The 13,882-nt window shown below is 41.4% G+C and overlaps 1 protein-coding gene across 4 annotated transcripts in view; it reads left to right on the forward strand.

Moving 5' to 3' along the window:
* The window catches only part of OXR1 (oxidation resistance 1), a 189,363-nt gene that overhangs the window by 110,767 nt on the left and 64,714 nt on the right, over positions 1-13,882 (forward strand). The window contains exon 1 of one of the 4 annotated variants that reach the window (XM_081204471.1): positions 7,876-7,912. The exons of the other annotated variants lie outside the window; for them this stretch is intronic. Within the exon in view, the coding sequence (XP_081060597.1) occupies positions 7,891-7,912 (22 nt within the window). The 5' untranslated portion in view covers positions 7,876-7,890. Of the gene's footprint in view, positions 1-7,875; positions 7,913-13,882 lie in introns of those variants that run through there. 4 annotated transcript variants of the gene reach the window in all.

Consider the following 13,882-nt stretch of genomic DNA (forward strand, 5'->3'; position numbering starts at 1 on the left):
AACGCCATTTACCTTCCCACCGGAGTGGTACCTATTTATCTACTTGCACTTTGATGTGCTTTCGAACTGCTAGGTTGGCAGGAGCAGGGACCAGACAAAAGGAGCTCACGCCATTGCGGGGATTTGAACTGCCAACCTTCTGATCAGCAAGTCCTAGGCTCTGTGGTTTAACCCACAGTGCCACCAGTGTCCCTTATGGATATATGTACCTGGATCCTATTCATGTTCATTTGGATGTAATATTGTCATTAATGAAACTTAATGGAACACTGTCTTAAATGGAACTTAAGCATGCCTAGGATTGCAGCCTTAACTTTTTATTTTTCTTATTTAGGGACACTGTCCAGGGAGAGACACTGCAGCTTCTTCCAAAACTTTTAGTTTCCTATAGACTTCTAGTAAACCAAAGGCACAGTGAAGAATCTGTCGTACTTTTAAGTTTACATTCTTAATACATCGTTGATCTTTAATATGTTATCAGAGAACGAGTGATCTAACTTCTGCAAGGTCTTTGCTGTTGAATTTTAAAGCATCATACATTTTGACAGTGAGCTTAGGTTGTCTGTTCCTACATGAAACATTTTGCCTGATAGCTACTCTGTAAAATATAGTGGGAAGCAGATGATAACTAATTTATGTTATGCCAGAATAAAATTATTCTGTAATGTTACAGAAGCCTATCCAAACCTTCGTATTTAGATGACTCCATTAATACTGAAAAATGTAATGTGCGCTAGTGTGCCAAAACAAGTAATTAATCTAAAAGAAGCATCTTTGTTTCTATGCATGAAATTAGATTTGAAGTAAGCAGAACGATTAGAGAGATGAACAAGTGAGCAGTTATTTGTCCATAAACGTTATCAAGTCATATACACTATCAGAGTTGAGAGCTTTATCTTCGAAGTGTCTGTATAAATAACACGGCAGAAAAACAAACAAATTTCTAAGTACGTATACCCCTTGAAAGACCTAGATTTCCAGCACTCTGGAATTTGAAGAATTTGGAGATGTGGCAGGCTTTAAGCTGAATATAACAAAAACAAAAATGCTTGTTAAAAATGTAACCACAGAAGAAAAGGACGACTTAGAAAAAAAATATTGGGCCTGAAAATCTCTTCAAAAGCGAAATACTTGGGTATTTGGATCACCCCCAAGAACATAAACTTATTTCAGGATAATTACACCAAAACTTGGTTAGAGATTAGAAAAAACTTGGTAATCTGGAGTAAACTAAAATTAACGTTTCTGGGTAGGATTTCCATTATAAAGATGAATGTGCTTCCAAAATTAATCTTTTTATTTCAAATGATTCCGATACTGGGTGAAGCAGGTTGTCTCAAGATATGGCAAAGAGAAATTTCCAAATTCCTGTGGGAAGGGAAGAAACCTAGGATTAAACACTTGATCTTAATAGACATAAAAGAGAGAGGAGGCTTTTCCCTATCCGACCTAAAACTTTACTACGAGGCTGCCTGTTTCACCTGGCTAAAAGATTGGTGCACATTGCAGGATCCAGACCTCCTGGACCTGGAAGGTTTTGACAACCGTTGGGGATGGCATGCCTACCTAATATATGGAAAAGCGAAAATTCATAAACATTTTACCAACCATATAATAAGAAAGTCACTCTTTGCTGTATGGGAAAAATATAAAGACCTGATGGAGCCTAAAGTCCCGTGGTGGACTTCTCCAGTAGAAGCCATAGCAGTAAAACGGAAAAATACTCAGGAAAGCTGGCCAACATATAAAATACTTCTAAAAATTGAGGACAACCAAATAAAATTAAAAAAACTTTGAGGAAATAAGAGAACACATTTCAGACTGGTTCCAATGCCATCAATTATTTGAAAAATTTAAATCTGACAAACAAAAGGGGTTCTCAGCAGAAATTTCCCGATTCGAATCTGATCTTGTAAACTCTAAAAGAAAAACTCTTTCCAAAACTTACTGACTCCTCCTTGACTGGACAGTCAAGGAGGAGGAGGTAACAGTGGCAATGGTGAGGTGGTCCCAGGATTTTGGCCATTCAATAACCATGGCCCAATGGGGAAATTTATGGAAGATCAATTGGAAATTCACAAACTGTTGCACAATTAGAGAGAACTTTCAAAAAATGCAACATCGATAGTATCTAACACCATGGAAACTTTCAAAAATGTATAAAAATGTGTCAAGTAATTGTTGGAGATGCGGAGACTCAGGAACATTCTACCATATGTGGTGGATATGTAGGAAAATACAGGTATTCTGGGAGAATATACATGCAGAACTGAAAAAAATGCTAAAGATCTCTTTCAATAAAAAAACAGAGGCCTACCTCCTGGGAATAACAGATTTGGATATTCCACAAAAGAGGAAGGGTATCTTTTTATATGTGACAGCGGCAGCAAGAGTTTTGATCGCAGCAAAATAGAAGAGTAATGAAATCCCCTCTATACAAGATTGTATCCAGAAGCTGACAGAATATGCCGAATTAGATGGTTTATCAGAAAAAATAAAGAATAAATCAAAACAGGAATTTGTTTCTAAATGGGAGGTTTTCAAAGAATATCTGAAAAATAAATATAGTAGTTTAAATTCTGTTGCAGCATTCGAGGAACTTCAGTGATAGTTGCTAGGTAGATAGAAGAAATTAGATTTATTGAGAATAAGTTTAATTATGAAAAAAATGTGTATTGGCAATACGTAATATGAATTTGAAATATGGAATAGATGGGAAGTTGGGTCTGTAGTGTTAAGACGAATAGATGTTTTATTGTTTGCCAAGAAAATTATGTGTCTATGGTTATTTTTGTAATTTGTGTGTAATTTGGTATTTGTGTTTTTTGTGTGTGTTTTTTTCTTGTTGTATAAATAAATATTTTTTTAAAAAAAAAATGAAAGACCTAGATTTAAAGTGCATTGCAGCCTGTCTGAGGGCAGTGGTGTAGTTGCTGATTGACTCCCCCTCTGCCTGGTTCCGGTGGTAAAACGCATGGCGGGCAGCAATCTTGGACTGCTTTGGCGCGTAGTGGTTGCGGAGCTTCTCTTGGATCATGTCCCATGGTGTTGCCTGGACTGCTTCAGGCGCAACCAATGCTTGGGCCGTCTCAAACACCTCAGGCCCACAGAGGCTGAGGAATAGGCCCCACTTCTGTTCATTTGATACTGCTGTCAGCTCATTGGCTTGGAGGTAGCAATTGAACCGAGCGAGGTGGGAGTCCCATGATTCAGAGGCTGGCGCAAACGGCGGTAGAGGCACAAGTGAAGCCATGATTCCGATGCCGGCGTGAAGGGCGATGGATGGAACACAGTGCTCTAGCCAGAACAGTCAGCTCTGAATTGGTTCCATCCAGTGATTTCGCTCAGTGATTTCGCTCTGTGATTCAGCTCAGTTCAGAGGATGGTCGCATCTGGCTGTGCTCTGATGTCCACCGATCCCATCCTCGTCGCCAGTGTTAAATAGTGGGTAGACATGGCAGCGATTTCTCCAAAGCAGCTCTTTATTTTGTAAACTGGAACAGAACTGATCAGCAAACAGCTCAGCCGGCCTGCTTTTATAGGCAGCCGGCTGTCAACATTGTAGCAACAACAACCCAGGGTTTCCCGCCTAAAATAACTGACGTGGACCTGAGTGAAAACTATCTACAGTATCCCCCTGCTAGCCCAGGGTGAGAACTTCAGTACATAACACAGTTGATTTACATTCTTTCTCTTAACTCTCCATTAATTTTAATCCAATTCATTACTCCAAAAACAAGATCTTTGCTATGCTTTTAAAAAAACAAAACACATAATTGCATTTTAACATTCCTCCCCCTTTCTCCTTATTCTTTATCCATTAAGTTAGCTTTTCAAGACTTTGGCAATGCAGAAGGAACTGCTGTGCAGCCGAAATATTAAGGGTTTTTTAAAAACAGCAATGATGTTGGTCATAAGTCCTTTGCACAGGGTCACAAGAACATTGTTCCATGATTAGATATGTCTAACTTCCTTCTCTGCTTCAACCACAAAACTCTGTTTCCTCTTGTCGCTCAAAATATAGTCATTTGAAACACTTAACATTTATTCTTCTAGTGTGGCTCTGAAATCTTAATATTATCTGCTACCTAATCTTGCATAACTCTGCATTAGGCATAACATTCACTGTGTAGTATTATACATTCACACCATTAGTTTTCTACATTGTAAACAAAAAGAGGGCACTTCACAATGTGCTCTGGGTATTTATTTTTAAAAAGAGAATAGGAAAACAAGCCAATTTATATTTAGTGCTAGAGGCTCTCCTCGTCAGTGACAGTTTCCTGATTAATTAGTTAATCCCCCAGATCTGTAGCTACCTCATTACTAGTAATGTCTGTGACCTGGTGTGACATGCTGGCAAGTTAAGAGTACAAAAAATTAGACCACGGGTTCATGAACCAGTTTGCTTAGAACTAAACTGTAGATTCAACATTTTATATCCCAGTGATTTTGACAGAAAGTAAAACGTGTGCTTAAAATCAATCTCATCAAAACAAATAAGACTTCAACTCCTAACTTTGGCTGCATTGTAGCCCAATCTTCATACAATGGGACATTATACAGGTTGTTCTGATCATTCCAGCATTCCAGTGGGTGGGTAAGCACACTTACTGGCGTGGAACTCCCACTGAAATCCATAGGACTATTTCCAGGTAAACATGCCTAGCATACTGAGAACTGTTATATGGCTTTTCACAAGTGTTTCTCCATGTGTTCTGTAAACACATGGAGTTGTTGTTTAGTCGTTTAGTCGTGTCCGACTCTTCGTGACCCCATGGACCAGAGCATGCCAGACACTCCTGTCTCCTGCAGTTTGGTCAAACTCGTGTTAGTAGCTTTGAGAACACTGTCCAACCATCTTGTCCTCTGCCGTCCCCTTCTCCTTGTTCTAACTTTCAATCTTTCCCAAAATCAGGGTCTTTACCAGGGAGTCTTCTTTTCTCATGAGTGGCCAAAGTATTGGAGCCTCAGCTTCACGATCTCTCTTTCCAGTGAGCACTCAGGACCGATTTCCTTAAGAATGGATCGATTTGATCTTCTTGCAGTCCATGGGACTCTCAAGAGTCTCCTCCAGCACCATAATTCAAAAGCATCAATTCTTCGGCGATCAGCCTTCTTTATGGTCCAGCTCTCACTTCCTTACTGGGAAAACCATAGCTTTAACCATACGGAGCTTTGTCGGCAAGGTGATGTCTCTGCTTTTTAAGATGCTGTCTAGGTTTGTCATCACTTTTCTCCCAAGAAGCAGGCACATGGAGTAGGCAGGTCCATACCTGTTGGTGCCATCCTCACCACAAATATGCAGGTCAGCTCCATCCCAGCCTCTACAAGTGATAATTTTATTGTCTTATCCCTTTTGTAAACCGCATTGAGGGTTTTTTCCTACAATCAGATTTTATGGAATATATATGTCAGGGAAGTGCCATCAGAGCTGGAAGCGGAGGGAAGGCTCCAAAGGGATGGCGGAGAGGGTCCCAGTAGGGAGAGAGGGAGCCCGTCTGCTGGGGAAGGAAATCAGCGTAACACCAGTAGAGAAGGGGGGCAGATGGGGGAATCGGGGAGGAGGCTCCAAGACTCCTCGCCGGAGACCAGCGGAGAGAGTACGGGTACTCCACTGCCCACACCCTCCCTGCGCAGAAGACTTCCGCGCAGGGAGAGTAGGAGGAGACTTGGCGTCAAGGAACTTTTGTGCTGGAAGAAGTTTAAGAAACGCCCTCTGACGGATTCTGCCAGCGACTGAGACAGTCACGATGCTGGAGGCTGTTCAGTCAGAAAGGGTTCAACCAGGTAACCTAGCCAGGAGTGGCGGCAACTTACGCACAAGCAACCCCATTACAATATATTTCAAAATCACTAGCATGCCCTGCTGCAGCACCTTCTTGTTATTTCCCAGCCATTCAGAATGCATCTACTGGATTCCTCCCCAATAAAAAAAATGCACCTCGCATCTTTGCTACTATTTTTTGCAGCCTTTTGGGCTATATTAACCCTCTCCTACTCAACTCCTCCCCACTAAATCTCTCAGCAACTCACATATATCATGTCAATTATGTGTGCTTAAAATCCACTGGAGGATAGATTTTGACTGATATCTGGAGAACTCTTAAAGTTTCTGCTGTGACGCCGACAAGGGCTTTGCAAATCCCATTAAATCATCTTGTCTTCCCTACACATGGTTGTTTCTGTCTCAAGTGTCCCACTTCCCTTGTGAGAGCACATCCAATATGTTTTCCCCTGGAACCCATTGTAGCAGCTATAAAATACTTTGCTATGTAAGGCAGCACTGTGTTTTGCTAAGATATTATCATGGTCCCTTGTTGCTCATCGTTTTCAGTTGCTAACCATTTGAATTGTGCAAGCAAGTAAACCACACTTTCTTCATGCCTGGTGGAAGATTAATGTTTGGAGCTTAGATGAGCAAAATTATAGAGAAGGAAAACAACAGGTTTGTTGGGTTATTTCAAATGACTGAAAAAATATATATCGGTTGCATTTAGATGCTCATATATTGCATTTAGAGACAATGGAGGCACAAAGCAATTGTATTTTAAACATTTTAAATAAGTAGTGTGTTGCAGACGTGGCCTGATATGGTGATGCAATTGCATTTTGCATTAAAAAATGCCCTGGGGAAAATAGCAATATGCTCACAAGAAGGCAAAACAAGTTTGATTTCAATTAGATTTTCGCTCTTTACAACCAAGGCTGAATTTGAACCAGTATCTTTAATAAGAAACTGAACATAGCTAATTTGCAATGAGATGACTGCATGATTCGCTTGTGGAATTAGCTTTTCAGACTTTGGCCCGGTGCATAGTTTAGAACAAGCTGTGGTTTAGTGCGGACAAGCAGTGTGCACACTGCTTAAAAGTTCCTCTAGTGCTCCTTCCCCTGCCACAGACAAAACGAATCAGAAACTGGCTTGATATGTCCAAATCTGAATCTGCCCCCCACTCTCCTAATCGTAAGTGTCCTCTGCTGTAGTCTTGTGTGTGTGTGGCAGGAGAGCAGATAAACATATAAATATACAAATATACATACATTTTAATTTATAGATCACTTGCTCAAAATAAAATAAAATAAAAAATCCCAAGCAATTTGCAATGCACCAGGAATGCTTTTTGGAAAGGGGAGGATAAATGTTCCTAGAGAGAAAGGAGGGAACATACAAAAAGGAAACAGCTAGAGCACAATCTATAAAATGGATAATGCACCCTTTGCCATATGGTCCCAGGGCAGAAATATATAACACAACAAAAGAATATGAACAGCAGGATAAAATTCCACATTAAAAAACACTAATCCAAAACATGTAGCGGTCTTGATGAACCAAGCATGTTTCAGCTGTTAACAACTGGGCAAACTAGGGCTTATTGCACAGTAAGTTCCGAAAGTGGAAGCAGTGGGTGGTTATCTGAACCCAGCACAATTCTGTCCCTCATACCTAGATCCAGAATAATGGCTCCCTATTCCTCCTTTAAGTGCTAACATTGAGATGTGTGTCCTTGAATGATTAAAATGGTCTGAAGACTGTCTGTTTTGCTTCTGCTTAGTTTCAGTAACAGACCTCAAAAAGAGTATGCTGTCCCAGTGTATTACAGAACTAACCGTAACCAATTCAGTTAGTTCTATAACCACACATTTCCTGTGGCTACTGTTAAGAGTCATTCCAGTGGGGTGACTGAATCACTATAGCAGCGAGGGCCTGTTTCCTAAGAAGGAAACAGGCACCCCACTCCTCGAAGCACTTCACGTGAATGAGAGCCAATCCCCAGCAGCGAAGCACTTCGTTTGCAGCTCGGAGCTTGAACCATTATAAAAGCAGAACTGCCTCTGCTGAAGCCAACTCAGCCGTTGCTGTTTCTGATCCTGCAGCAATCTGAAGACATGCTCTACTCACAAATGAAAGGTATGTTCAATTTGGGCTTCTAATGCAGAACTAAGGGTGATAGTCAGCTAGGTCTTACTCAGAGTAGACCCGCTGAAATGCATGAGCATACTGTTCAGTGGGTGTACTCTGAGTTGAATACCACCCATAGATCACTTTTTTATACAGTGGTGCCTCGCAAGACGAAATTAATCCGTTCCGCGAGTCTCTTTGTCTAGCGGTTTTTTCGTCTTGCGAAGCAACCCTATTAGCGGCTTAGCGGATTAGCACTATTAGCGGTTTAGCGGCTATTAAAGGCTTAGCGGCTATTAAAGGATTAGCGGATTAGCAGCTAAAAGGCTATTAGCGGCTTAGCGGCTTAGAAAAAGGGTGGGAAGCGGAAAAAAAATCGGAACACTTGCAAGACGTTTTTGTCTTGCAAAGCAAGCCCATAGGGAAAATCGTCTTGCGAAGCAGCTCAAAAACGGAAAACCCTTTCGTCTAGCGGGTTTTCCGTCTTGCGAGGCATTCGTCTTGCGGGGCACCACTGTATTTAATCAAATGTTTAAGGTACACTATGTACACTTACTCAGGTGTAAATCAGTGGGCAATCTGTGGCCCTCCAGATGTATTTGGACTCCAGCCCCAGCACAGCCAATGGTTATGAATGATGGGAGTTGCAGTGCAGCAACATCTAGAAGTCTACAAGTTTCCCATTGCTGGCACAAGTCCTATTGAAATCAGTGAGATAGGTCTCCCAACATATGTGCACAGGATTATTATTCTGTTTTGCAGATGAGGTTGAAACAAAATGTATGTGTGAGACTTGTGGAAGGGTATCCAGCACTCTGTCCGATGACAGATCGGAGCTCAAGTCTCATTCTGCTTTCCAGTTTTTCAACTTCTAACCCCTGAATGTCTGCTATGGAATCCTAGCACATGACTGAGGGTTCTGGGATATTACCAAGGTTAACATGGGGCAGTGACCTTGGTCTATTAGGCCCCATGCCAACCCATCTGAACATAGCACTTCCCCATGGCTGCCACTGTAGGACAAGAGTCAGCCTGATGAGCACAAGTTTAGGAAGTTTTCCAAGCTGTTGAATGCTCAGCTAAACACATGAGGAGCCTTTGTTGTTGGGCTCTACAGAACAGTTTGAAAAAGCATCGCTCTTATCTCCAGATCCTCATCCTATTCTGTGGTACCTATTCCAACGGTCACCACTGAAAGTTGGTGGAGCCGTTTCTTGGGGGGAAGCATTCTAGGGTCTGGGAGAGCAGCTCTGGTTGCCTTCTGAGAAAGCTGAAGAGACCACAGCACCCCTGGAAGTGAGATCTGCTCCTTACCTAGCCCAGCCCACACTGCAGATCTTCATGAAAAGATAAGCATCCCAACCAAGTGGTGTGTTAAGAGGAGGAGTACATCAACTCTCCTTCTGGGGTAGTTGATCATAGGGTCTGGGTCAGTTCATATGGAGAGAACCAGTCCTTGAGTGATTGTGGACTTGAGAGATTTTATAGGTCAAACCCAGCATTTCTGAGATCTGTGGAACTTTCAGAAGAGAATCTCCCGCAGACTGAAGCCAGATGTGGTTTTACGGTGGCGCAACCACCCTAAAAGTCTGGGTGCTGCACTGCAGGGGTCACCAAATCAATGCTGTAGAACAGAGCTCAAGAGGAGTGGAGTGGGAGCACTGAATTTTAGCATCACACAGAGTGCTTCTATAATTTGAGTGTTCAAAGTCTGCCACTGCTGCAGCTAAGTACTGGATGTATAAGGGATAATAAGGTGGTCTCTAGTAACCTTGTCCTGCCCTGTATAGGGATGTATATCTTAGTACCTACACCTTGAACTTGGCAAATTCTGCAATTAATGTGTGATATGCTGCCACTAGTTTGTCCTCACAAGCTAGCTAGCCACTGCATTCTGCACCTGCTGCAACCTGCAGGCCAGCCCCAAGGGAAGCCCCACATAGAGCGCATTGCAGTAATCTAACTGTGAGGTTGCCAATGCTTGAAAAACTCTGGTCAAGCTGTCCCGGATGCACTCATAGGAGTGGGGTGGCAGTGAGGTTAAGGGGTGCCATTTTGGCAGTGTTGCACAGTACCACTGCCCCTCACCTCTCATCACTGATTTAAGAGCAAAACTCTGTACTTTGTTAAGTGTCTTAAGGTGGAAGACAGGACACGTGAAGCAGGTTTAATTAGATTAGTCTATAATTCTGTATATGCATTATAGTTTTTTATATTAACGAAGTTGGTGGTTAATTATAGATAACACCAAGTCAGCAGGGACAACATTGAAGAGTAATTTGTATGGTACATGAAAAGAAAACTACCTGAAAAGTGTATCACACACACACATTTTAGTGCCTACATGCCAATCCATACATACAAGGAATGTATTGTTACTGACAAACTGAAAACAAGCAGCAAAAAATATTTTCAGAGCCAGCCTTGCAAGTTTAGCTGTCCAAGCTGATCCAAAAGTTGGTATGGGCAAATATTGCATATGGCAAAAGAGTTATCAGAAAAGCTGATCCAAAAGTTGGTATGGGCAAATATTGCATGTGGCAAAAGAGTTATCAGAAAAGCTGCTTGCCGTTTGTTGAAACAGTTCATTGGCATAAATTTCAAAAATAAGCACTTCCAGAGGCTGAAGGCAAGCTGTGTATAATCTGCAGATCACGTTGTTGATATTCAAATTGAGGCTAGTCATACGATTATGAGAAATGAGCGTATGATTACTCTTGACACATTCTTTGTCTCTCAGGTTTCCAGGCTCAAAGATTTTTTACAGACCACGTGTCTTAATACTGCTGAGCTGTGCACAGTGTTTTGTTTATTACCAAGGCACTCTGGGAAATCTCAAATTCTGTGCTCCAGGTACTTTTCATACCATAATTACATGGAAGCCCCTACCCTGAATTAAGCACCAACTGTGTACCAGGGCATCATATGGGCAACCAATTCAGTTATTTAAGTGCCACAGCAAAGTCATTATTCTTTAGACAAACATCAAAGAAAGGAGGGTGACAAAAGCTGGAATTTATTGCATTTTTATCTTGCTGGTTTTTTGGGTGATTACTGTATTCCCCAAGCCCACTTTTATCCTCATGACAACCCTGTGAGGCACATTACGTAGAATTAGGTTTATGGTGATAGGAACTTGGGTGTCCCCAGTACTAAACTGACACTACAAGCTAGAGTCATAATGGCCTCAAACATTTATGTCTTTTACAGTGAGAGAAGAGATTGTGTACTGTCATTAGGACTGGGCGATATTATTGATATATTGTCCGAAACAGGTTTGAAGTCCATATTGTGATATCGGTTTCATAATTTTTGACCTGGCAATATATCGCAGATCATGATGTGTGTGTGTGTGCACGCACTACGCAAAAATCACAATGTGGAAAAACTGTGAAGCCAGCCAATGCTTCTCTCGATTCCTGCATCTCTTGTTAACTCTGCCAGCTCAGCTCTCCCCTACCTCATGCAGTGGGTAGCGAATCACAAGAGCAGGCACCGGCAAAAATCACGATGCAGGAAAAATCGTGAAGCCAGCCAATGCCTCTACATAGCTCCATCCTTATTTCAGACATCGTGATATATAGGTATATCACAATGTTCAGCTGGTGATATGTCACAGTGTTGAAAACCAGATATTGCCCAGCCTTAACTACCACCAGGATTAGAGGCAGTTTCCTCTGAATACAAGCTGTTGAGAATCGCAAGTGGGGAGCGCACTGTTGCACTCATATCATGCATGTGCCACTGTAAGGCTTCAGTGCTGGACTTTGGTCTTATCTAGCAAGGTTCTTAAGTTTTTAATCAACTTTCAGGAGACCTCAAGTGAGATCACTTAACCAGGAGTTAAGCCCCAGTTGAGCTCTGTGGAAATATGGCCATGAAAAGGCAGCCCATCTCAAGTAGCAAATGTTTTCAGTACCATAAAGGGTAGGAAATGTCTAGCGTTTTATTGCGGTCATAATCTGCAACACGTTCTTGACACAATAATGGCGCAATAGTTGTGTGTTTATTGTGCTTTAGTTTGTTCTGTTATTCTCCCCCATTGCTGCCATGTTATTGCTGTCCAGAGGGGCAACAGAACAATGAACATGGGACCAAGCTAAACCAGAACATTTGTGGGATAAACTGACTGGAAATGAAGTAGTGTGACTGCCCCAAAACGTTTGCAGGCACAAACAGTATCGAAAGCAGGATCACGTGTGCTGCCCCGATAGCATTATGAACACACATAATCATGAATGCGCAATAAAAAGGGAATATTGAGGAGGCCTAAGCCTCATTTAACTCAATGGGGCTTACTTCTTTGTAAATATGTATAGGAGTGCACTGTTAGACCCACTAATGTAATGGGGCCTAGTTTTCAATAAACGTGCACAGGATCAAGCTGTAATTGTTTTAGAAGCAAAAATAAATACTGAGAACTTAATAGCATGTATTTCTCAGATCCTATACAAGACACAGAGGGAGCAGGAGAGCTGGTTATCTAAGAAATAACATCTGACAGGCATGACTTTTCTGCGTTTAGGCTCATTAGACTTCATAAGATAACAGTAAAATCTGAATGCATGTTAAACATAAAACTCTTCTGAGATTGTTAACTGAAATTAAATGTTACACACAAAAAACGGAATCTAATTCTAATTATTGCTGTGCAAGCAGTCCTTCAGCCTGCAAGAACAATGCAGCAAGATCTGTGACAGAAATGCCACAGCAATCCTTTGCAAAAGGAATGACTTTAAACTAATGGAAGTATACTTTCCAAAGAGGCTTGGGCATGAAAAATCACTAGATTCAGCGTTTGTTGAAAGCTCTTTACCCTGAGCTATAAACTGAAATATATTCATATACACTCTCTCTAAAGAAACAGGTACGAGCCTTGGGGGCAGGAGGGGGATCCTGGAAACTAAACAAAAATGCCCAAGTGACCTATGTGGTTAGGAGTGCCTTCTACCACTTTAGTCTGGTACGGCAGCCTACAGCCATGTCTGGACTGGGACTACTTGGACAGTGTGGTCCACGAATTAGTAACCTTGTTCCTAGATTACTACAATGCACTCTGTGTGGAGCTGCCCTTGGGACAGGTCCAAAAGCTCCCAACTGATGCAGAATGCAGTGGCTCAGACAGCCAACCACATGTGGTACCTCTGCTAAAACAGCTGTGCACTGGCTGTCCATATGCTACCCGGACAGGATTAAGGGTCTTGTGTCCATTTTCAAAACCCTGAACAACTTGGGTGCAGGATACCTTAAGGACCACCTGAGCCCTTATTTCCCAACTCGATCACTGAGATAATCCAGAAGAGCACTATTAGAGGGGTGGGGGCGTTAATCGGGTTGTTGCTGTTTTGTTCTTGTTTTTATTATGCATTTTGTGTTTTTCGCTTGCATTTTTATACAAGAACCACCCTGATATCTACGGATGAAGGGTGGTATACAAATTTAATAAATAATAATAAATAATTGCCCCCTGTGTTACAGAAGCCCAAATTGCCTCGGTTTGAAGTTGGGAATTTAATGTTTCCAGTCCAATGCTATGGAACACTCTTCCAGCAGAGATTCAGTAGGCACTTTTGACTTTCAGGCAACTCTTGGGAGATCTTTTTATGCTGGCAGGCATAAACTGTGTTATTTATTTATTTATTTATTTGCCAGTCAGTTTAATGATTATCTGTATTGTTTTTAAAGGTGTTCGGTGTTTTAATGTTGTATACTGCCCTGATACTTCATGATATAGTGGTATGTAAATACTTTCATAAAATAAATAATCAAATATACTGTGACACTTAAAATTCATTTATTCAAGTTCAGTTTAGATTTCAGGAGTGGAGCTTGATTTCTGTACATTAGCAATCTCACTTTTTAAAAAAATGTCCACATAAAAAAGCATAATGGAATTTTTATATGCATGTTTAGAAGGAATGCAGTAATATATTCTGAGTTTTATTAAACATCATGTGACTGAAGATGAGTTGCACATAG

This window comes from Podarcis bocagei, assembly GCF_964188305.1.
Source record: "Podarcis bocagei genome assembly, chromosome: 8".
NCBI lineage: Eukaryota > Metazoa > Chordata > Lepidosauria > Squamata > Lacertidae > Podarcis > Podarcis bocagei.